Source organism: Pteropus vampyrus, unplaced genomic scaffold, assembly GCF_000151845.1.
Source record: "Pteropus vampyrus isolate Shadow unplaced genomic scaffold, Pvam_2.0 Scaffold156, whole genome shotgun sequence".
In the NCBI taxonomy this organism is placed as follows: domain Eukaryota; kingdom Metazoa; phylum Chordata; class Mammalia; order Chiroptera; family Pteropodidae; genus Pteropus; species Pteropus vampyrus.
Window position 1 is genome coordinate 461916 of NW_011888937.1, and position 9962 is coordinate 471877.

Consider the following 9962-nt stretch of genomic DNA (forward strand, 5'->3'; position numbering starts at 1 on the left):
GTTAGTACTTGGATGGGAGACCACCTAGGAAGACCAGGTGCTGGAAGCATAAATAATAATAATAAATAAAAAAGAAGTCACACTACTTGAGCTAACTCGTTAGCTTTAGAGTCTTTTTATGTGTCTGTCCTAACTTGGGATTCCTTTGAACTAAATAAGCCTAATTGGAAGAACTAGTTAAGCCACTACCATTTGTTTAAAGTAATCAATAATTTTAAACTTCTGTTTCCCTGAACAAATGTGCAAAGATTTAATTCATTAAATTTTTAAACTCTAATAAGTTTAATGTTGGTACTGTATGTTTCCATCAGGTTGGTACTACTTACATCACATTTTATACTTATTCATTTTTGCAAAGACAACATATACACAAAGATACATATTCAATAACTGGGAAATCGTTAACACTTCTGATCTATACTTTCAGGTTTGTTCGATCGTGATACTTTTGATAAGGATCATCAGCATACCAGTTTCGCCTCTTCCAGAAAGATGTTGTCATTTTATCTAAGAGTTTACTCTGGGTTTTATTGCAGAACACAAATTCCCTCAAGCGTCTTTTTCTTGCAGTTGTCTTTTTCCATAATTTTTTCTTATAACCAGCCTGTTAGATATTAAAAAGACATTTAAAACATTATAGAAACAACAGATAGCTTTACTACTCATGGTTTATAGGCCCAATGGGAACACAGACAAGACTTTCACAGGAGCTGGTATGTTCCTCAGAAAGATGTGATGATTCTCAGTGGGAGTTAGATGGGAAGGTATGTGTGGTTTGAACAAGAAATATTAAAAATTAAAATTTTGGAAAAGATTTAAATGAAAACCACAGAAAATAAAGCTAAATAAATCTTTGTGGCTGATTAAGTACAGGGTAATGGTATGTAATTATCATAATAGTTAACTTTATATGCATTACCTTACCATCTCCTTAACAATCTTCAATATACCATTTCACTTTACAGATTTATGAGAAACAACCATTGCTTCGAAAAGTTATGTAGCAGACTGAGGTCAGAGAACTAATAAGAGTTCTTAGCCATTACACTGCTTTTTTTCCTAATGTGAAGAATGATAAAGGGAGTACCAGCTAGGTTGATGACACTTATGTTCATTTAAGGGGGCTAAATATTTTAAGGGCCAAGAAACACAGTTCTCAAATATAGTACTTCATTTATTCTTTCCATATACTAGGGACTAATTTCTGTAGTAAATACTTTTCTAAAGAATAATGAATATAGTAAAACTATTACTAGGAGTGATTAAGAAATGAATGGTTAACCCGTGTGTTTAACCTAGAACTGCCATATATATACCATCCATGCATTATTAATTTTGGAGAAATAATTTTTGAAGAAACAAAAAACTAGATTTAATAAAAAACCTGTAATCACAGCCTGTTTAAACAAGAAGAGATCTTAGATACCACCCAGGTTAATGCCTGACTAAAACCACATAGTAAGTTATGAGGTGGGACTAGAATCCATGCTGCTGGTAAGAGCCCTTGGGCCCTTCCAAGCCAAGAGCTCTTTAGGGCACCATACTAACTGAAGAAAACCATAGCTCTTCTCTGAGAAGGTGCCTTGGGTTTTTGACATGTCTTAGTATCTTCACTGTGACCAGCAAGTTCTATAGTAATCTCAGAAATAAAGAAAGATTACTTAGGAGTTTTGGTTTTAAAATACCAGAGGTTAGATTTTTACTACTCACTGGTTAAAATTTTAAATAGAGTCAAATCAAAATCCCCATATCTGTATAATAATTTTCTAGTTTGCAAGCCAAACTGGGTCCCTATGGCTCTCTGATTTACAGAAAGCTAATTTGCTGTCCTGCCCATCACCACCAGTATCCTTTGAAGATTATTTTGTGGAATACAACAATGGGAAATACTTGAAACATTTTAGACAATCTCTAGGTTCAGAAATGAATGGACGGGATAAACAATAAAAATCAGGGACACCTGGATTAAACTGTCCCACAGAAAATAATTTGTTTTTATACATTAGTGTCAGTTAACCCACAGATTTTTTGTTTTCCTCTTAAAGATTTTGATGAAGTAGGCCATTCTGCATATGGAATACTTTTGGGGGCCCTAGGTGGGGACTAGGTATTATATTTCGAGAATCTGATCAGGTCTTTTAACAACATGAGGATTTCAGGGCCCAATTAAAGGGACGTGGAAAGGAAGGCAAAGATAACCACCTATTTCATTTTATCTAGGGTCAGATGAAGACCTGGAAATAATTAGTATGATAACAAAGGAATGGAAATGTTTCCAATGGTCCAAAATTCCCCATATTCAGAACTAACAGCTCAACTACTTAGTCTAGCTACTTATGGATTACATGAGCTTCTACTGACTAGTGTAGGAAACCACCACAGTATTATCCTGATGGAGAAATGAACTGAGAGTTCTAATCAACCTATTCATTTACAAATTTAGGATCATTTATGAGATAGGGGATAATCCTTTCAACCTATCAAATAGTGAGACAGTCCTACCAATTATTTTATTTTTACAGGGAAACAAATATTTAAAGAATCATTTGTTAATTTTCAAGTACTAAAAGGGAATTAGGATTTGAATAGTTATCAAAACTCAAAGGTGGTTTTGCAAAACTCTGGTCTTCTGCTGCTTTCTAATGATCAGTTACTCTATTTCTATGAATGAGAATGAAAAAGCCCATAGTCATGCATCAGAAGAGCTGTGGGAAAGGACAGAGCAGTAATAATCTGTCAGAGTCCGCCTTAGTGGCTGTGGATCCTGGCTAGAGTAAGTATTAAAGTTCTGTCTGATATGGTCCCCAATCATATCAACAGAGATAGAAAAAATTAAAAAAAAAAAAAAAGTGTATGTGAGGTTAATGTTCTTACTGTAAATACTAAAACACCTGGAGAATCCAATTCAAGGCAGGCTGAAAAGCTCTTCAGGCCCCAAATCTGAGCCATGTGACTAAGTTCTTGCTGAAGTCTCCACTACTGTAATACTATAGGCCTAAACAGAGCCTCCCCACAGGTGAAGGGCTTTCACATTGGAAGTTTCACAGGGCTTCTGGTAATCATTAGATAAGCCAGGCATGTAAGAGACCTGAGAGGAACCTGTCCTACACTGAAGACTTTCACCACTGTAATATTTTATGAATGCCTAAACATGTTTTCTTCACATGGATTCACTTACATGAAGAGATGCCTGCCAAGCCGTACTTAAGCACAGCACAGCACTGTAAGAGCTACTGCTAAAATGGGAAGAAGACATGTCAATGAATAAGCAGAATTCTGCTTCATTTTTATACTTCTTTTTAAATCAAGTAACAGTGTGAAGACTCACCTTCCTCCTTAGCCAAAGGCCAGAATGAAGTCGAAGAAACCTATAGATGACGGCTTTTACAGTCTTTCTCTTGCCTTTTCGTGAACTGAAGTACGTTACAGTTCTGACTGGCAGCTTCAGGACATTTGGAAGCAAGGGGGCCACTCTAAAATATATTTTAAAAATTTTAACTCAGCAATAAGTGATTAAAGGAGAAAATATTTTTCTATACTTAGAAATAAGTAAAGCAGCTCCACTGGAATACAGCTGACTGTTTAATATACATTAGCACTTCAAATGATCCATGACACTAAGCATAAATAGCAGCAGCTATCACCAACTTGCAAGCATGTCCTAATCTATGCCCCCAATCCCTATGACAGAATTTATCCTATTATATTTTAATTATCTGATTTTTTAATCCACTTGCCCACTATATTATAACTTAAAGACTTCAATTTGTTTATCTTTTTATCCTTTCTGCCAAGTATAGTACTGGGCACCCAGGTATGCTTAAATATTTGCTGACTAAATGAACATCACTTGCAGCCCAGCCTTGTAAGCTGAGTATCTTGTTTGCCCTCCACTTTGGCTGACAGCTTCTATTCAGAAAACCACATCTAGATCGGACATATGCTATTTGGTAGTCCCTGCTGCTAGAATGTAGGCACATGAATGCCAATCTTATTCTCCCTTCTCCCATTCCATCAGGCAGTCTATGTAATAAATCGCAGGCAGAAAAAGAGCATCATCTACGCCAATATGTCTCTGCAGGCATGAATATTTTAGTATTTTTGTCCAAGCATCATGTTTACTGAAATATACTCTACCTATTGAGGATTGTTGCAGTATGACCACATGTCAGGTTTCTGACAGATGTGGTAAGTCTGGGAGCAGAGGAAACAACTGAAGTCTGAATATGACTAAAATGTTGGGCGGACAGTGAAGAACTAAGACGGGCATTCTTGACACAGTTTCGATAGGCTGAAGACACCAAAATATTCAGGGGCCGTAAAATTCCTGTAAAGATAGAGAAGCATATGTGCTTAATATGATACTCCAAAATATGCACCTAGATATTTAAAATTAATGTATCAAAGTAACCAAGTGTTATACATTAGTAATGTATCCTGAGCATCAGACCCATGGAGCTTTTTATCAACTTTACTGAGGTATAACTTACATACCACAAAATTACCCATTTGTGTATGTACAAGTCAATGCTTTCTAGTAAATTTATAGTTATGCAACCATCACCACAATCCAGTCTGATGTATTCTAGTTCTATGTTCAACAGTACAGGACAAACTATATGTAACATTAATTTCCATCTGCCAGATCTTAGGCTCTGATGCAATATAACCCCCACCCATAGTGCAATGGCAAAGCAGAGACACCAAAGCTTGACAACTCCCTGGAGAGACCAAAGAGTGGCAAGAGGAGGATATATAAAGAAAACAGAAGAGGTACTTGAACTCTCCTCCAAAAAATGAATAGGCCATGAGAGGAGGTACACAGTCCAGAATAAAAAACATATGCAAAAACAAGAAGGCTGAAACAAATACATGTCTGGAATGGGACTGGACTTGCCACAGAAGCTGAGCACTGCTTGCCTGACTGGATCAAGAGATGCCTGGGGAGTAGGAGTAGGAAACAAGGGCCTAGATGTGTGGACTGAACGCAGTCCTCTTTATGTATCCCACACATTACTGCCAGACTAGAGTCCAGGTCTGCAAAGCAGAATCACTCAGAGCTCGGACTCCACTCGTAGATTCTGAGTCTAGTGTAAGATTCAAGAAGGTACACATTTAAAAAATTCTACAAGATGATGGAAATGTCCTAAAAATGGATTGTGGTGATGGCTGCACAACTCACTAAACTTACTAAAAATCATCAATTTGTACACATAAAACAGGTAATTTTATGGCATGTAAATTATACCTTAATAGATGATTTTTTAAAAAGCTCCATTAAGTCATCAGCTCAGCCAGGGCTTAGAACCACTGCCTTATTATCTACTGCACTGATTTCACATAACAAATGAGGGAGAGTGTGATGTAGAAATGAAGTGCTAGAGTTTGAGTCCAACTGCATTCATATTCTAGCTGTGTGATCATGGCAAGTTATTTAACCTCTCTGTGCCCCAGTCTCCTCAAATTTAAATGAAATTTATCATGGGGAGGTAATAAGAATTAAATGAGATAATATATGTAAAGTGTTAGGAAGAGTGCTTGGCACAGAGAAAACATTTAATGCATGCTAACAGCAGATAATAAAGAAAAGCCAAGGAATGCTTAGCAAAGTTCGTATGTTAACAGGAAAAAGGAAGACGGAACACTTAAAACCCTTATTTTGCTTTTGTGTTCTCTACCAAACATAACAATCTTCAAACTAAAAAGCTAGCATAAACATTGAGTTAGCTGAAATCAAGATTCAGGAAACTGATCAGAGCCCTTACATCAGGCCCTGTAAGTCAAATTCTCTACTCGGTGCAGGCATTCAAACTCCAGGTACAAATAAATTATATCTCAAAGAACTAAAAACATTTGCAGATATGATTACAAGCCAGGAGGTAATCTTTGGAAGATTAAGTGAACTGAAAAGGAAGATTATAGACAAGAAAATATCCCAATTTTCACAGGCCATCAGAGCTTGATATATCTCAGTTAAAAACAAACTCTTATAAATTCTTGGAAACCAAGCCCGAAGGAAGTGAGCAGACAGAGTCTAGAACATATAAATGTTCTAGGGGCTCATCTGTAGGAAAAAAATGTTACAATGGATAAACAGGAAGTACACAGAACAAAATATATTATCACTTGGGAATGTACACAGTCACTAGCCTGGGAATATCTAGACACAGTGTACCCTGACTTTAAGATGTCATGTGAAAAAGTTTCTTTATATCCTAAAGAAATTCCTAAATGTGGGCAGGATAATAGCACAGTTAGGTAAATTCCAAGCTGACCAGAAACTATCCCCAAATTAGTCTACTGTTGTTCTGGTCAAAGTCTCTTCTTGGGTCACTGATTCCATTTTCTCCCAATTTTTATGAAGGTCCTGAAACTGCATAAAGTATGTTTATTAAATCTGCATAAAAAGTAAGCTGGGAACTATGCCTTAGACACATAGTTGTAAAAAGATAAACTATCTGGACTCAAAATGACCTCAGTAAAAGAGAAAATGGATCAAAATTAACAAGGTGAACTCTGGGATAAACACACTGAGGTTAGAAAAAAATGGCTACCTGTAACGACATGAAGGGTGAACTTGGCTTGAGAGTTCCTGGAAAAATGACTTGAGGGGCCTTATCCACCATACCCTCTGGTGGACCAACCATGTGATTTAGTTTGTAAAAAATGAAGAGTCAAACTCAGAGTGTGTTTAACAAAAGGGCAGCACATAAATCAAAGATAGTAATTAACGGCTCCTTCGGTCTTCTGCCCTGTTTCGGCATTCTAATACAGACCAGCTTTCTCTAAACACATTCTTATATGGAGAACACAGACGTTGTTACAAAGGAGGTGACACAAAACTAGGGTTTTAAAAGAATAAGAGGAGGCAGAGGAAACAGAAGCAGCACAGTACCCCTGCCCCCACCCCGCCCCCTAAAAAAAGCATAGATGAAGGGGCAAAAACAGTGGAGTATGTTTGGGGAATTATAAATAGCCCTGTGCAGCAGGAAGCGAAGGAATGGGGTAATGGGCAGAGAGGTGGTCTTCTGGCTTTTTTGATCCTGTATCCTCTAGAAGAATTCTGAAAAATTATGTACTCTTTCACAAAATTTTACATATCTAAAAGTTTTAATAGTTTAAATTGTTAAAAAGGATATAATCTCCAGTATATTTAAAATACTGACATTTAAAATAAAGCTGTCGCATCACTCTTTTAAATGTTTTCAGTGGACTCATAGTTGATACCCACCTACATCTTCTAAAAAACACAAGGATAATAAATTCAAGTTGATGACAATAAGAACTTCTTATCATCAAACGATACTTTAACTAAAAAGGCAAGCCAAAGTGGGAGAGAATATTGGAAACATGCTTAAATGAGAAAGTTCGCATATCCAGACTATATAAAGAACTCTAAGACAAGTCAGTAGGAAAATGGGCAAAATGTTTAAGTGGGTATTTCATAAAAGAAATTTAAATGGCCAGTACACGGGTAAAGGTATTCAGGCTCATTACTAATCAAGAGAAATGCTATTTAAACTACAATGAGACACCACTAAATACACACCAGGTTGACAAAAATTTGTAAGTGTAACAACTGTTGGTGAGGACGTGAAGCATATGGTGCTGGGGTGACTTTAAATAAGCACATCACTTTGGCAGTGTCAGGCAATGCTGAATACATACATGCTCTCTCATTCTGCAATTCCACAGCTAGTTTCATATGTGTACACACACACACACGCACACACACCCCTTAGAGAAATTCTAGCACTCAATGTCCCAGGACACAAGGTCAATCAGCTTTGTACCTAATCACCCCAAACTGGAAACACCTAAATGCCCAACAATAGTAAAATGAAGAATTGTGGGGTAGTCAGTCACATGAGACTATAACACAGCAGCAACGAGAATGCACTACAGGTACATGCAAAATGAATGAATTTCACAAAGTAAAAGGATACAAGAGTAAGTACTGTGTGATTCCATTCATGTAAAAGACAAAACCAGATGAAACTAAACAATATATTAAGGATGCTAAAACTATTACAGAAAAAAAAAGACAAGGTAATAATACAAATGAGGATATTATTTACATTTGACCAAAAATAGGGACCTTTGATTGAGGAGGCTCATAGGGGTGAAGAAGGCGCTCATTAGTGTTCTATGTCCTGACCTGGATGTATTAGTGTTCTATGTCCTGACCTGGATGTTAGTTATACAGATCTCTGCTTTACAGTTACAGGCATACCTTGGAGATATTGAGGGTTGGGTCCCAGATCACTGCAATAAAGCAAATTACATGAATTTTTTGGTTTACACTATACTGCAGTCTATTAAATGTGCAATAGCATTATGTCTAAAAAATACATATCTTAATTAAAAAATATTGTTAAAAAATACTAGCCATCATCTGAGCCTGTTTGAAAAATGGCACCAATAGGCTTGCTCCACACGATTACCACAAACCTTCAATTTGTAAAAAAGGCAGTATCTAAAAGCGCAATAGATGAGGTATGCCTGTATTTGTTAAGCCATTCATGTGTGTTACATTTTACATTGTTATATTTTACAATTTTTCTGTTATATTTTACAATTTAAAAATACCCCATGTAAACAAGCTCTTCTGTAACAGGTGGGAAATTTACATAGTATCTTTTTTCTTTATTTCTATTCTTCCACAGTTTTTTTCTAATTTACCTTTTGTGAAAGTAATCTACTGATAATTTTAAATGTGAATGACCTTTAACTTTTTGCAAAGTCCTTAAGCAACTAAATTAAGTTGCCTTCATTCATCTAAGCCAAGAAATACTTGACTGCCCTTCTGTAGCGGTCTGAGTGAACGAAACAAGCACATTCCCTGTATGTTGTGTGAATCTCGCACATGCAAAACTATCATGTGCCGCACACTACTCAAACGGCTTTAGGCACTGAACCTCATTTAGTTATTATTCGCATTTTAGAAGTGTAGAATCTGAAGTTCAGAGAAATAACGTTTTCAAGGTCAAAGGTCCTGAGTAGCTAGTCCTAGCCTCTGACTCTGAATTAGAAAGTGAGGGAGGCCTTTTCTGTCTCCCCTGCTCCCCTCCGCCCCTGTCCTTCTGGATTGCTTTCTAGGGAAGGCAGAATGGCTAGGAGCCAGTAAGGAAGCGGAAACTTCGAGCCACACTGGTCTGCGAGGGTCCGAGGGTTCAAGAGTCTCAGAGATAACCTGGGCGGCCAAATACAGGCAACCCCGGAGAAAATTCGGAATTCTGTGACCTGAAATAACGACATCCCCCGACCCCCTTTTTCTGTTAACCTCCACGCTAACTGCCCATTCCGTCCTACGCCAGTCTCTCCTTCCGCAAAAGCAAAAATCAAGCGCGTTGCTCTCCACTGACCTGATGCTGCCCTCACGGTACCAGCAAACGCCGCGGCCGCCATTTTGACATCTCGCTCTACGGCAGCCGCATTGGCTCTAAAAGGTTCAAGACAAAGGGGAATTAAGGAAAATAACTTGGGTAGAGTCAAGGAAGGGACAAAAATTAATAAAGGGGCGGTCAAATCAAACCTTATTGAATGTCTTGTATGTGCCAGGCTGTCCTTCACCTCTGTGAAACAAGTGCCTGGCATATCGTAGGCCTTCAATACATTTTTATTTCGAATTTGATTGAAAAATCTATTTAAAATATATGACATATTTTAAACACAATTTCTTTTTGTTCATTTTATTAAATTTATTTGAGAATAACTTATTACCCTTCCATAACTGGTACATGAATGGGAAGTAGCAATATTATTAAAAAATTTTTAAATTTAATGCCAACTATAATCAAATAAATGTAAACATCTTAAGGATATCTCACACACTTTTTCTAATCAGTAACATTGATTGTCATTTGGTAGAAGAGCATCTAAACCCTTCTTGAACAATTCTACGTTCCTTATTTTATTCCTGAGAATTAGTGATTGCATTTTTTTCTGTTGATTCAAACAGA

General features: G+C 36.9%; 1 protein-coding gene across 1 annotated transcript; it reads right to left on the reverse strand.

Moving 5' to 3' along the window:
* Positions 1-258: 258 nt before the first annotated feature.
* MRPL35 (mitochondrial ribosomal protein L35) lies at positions 259-9455 on the reverse strand. The gene is made up of 4 exons (XM_011369798.2): positions 9366-9455; positions 4138-4327; positions 3329-3473; positions 259-604 (listed from the first exon to the last, which is right to left on the reverse strand). Exons 1-4 carry the CDS (start codon positions 9406-9408, stop codon positions 416-418), a joined length of 567 nt encoding a protein of 188 aa, XP_011368100.1. The 5' UTR covers positions 9409-9455; the 3' UTR covers positions 259-415.
* Between the last annotated feature and the right edge of the window lie 507 nt (positions 9456-9962).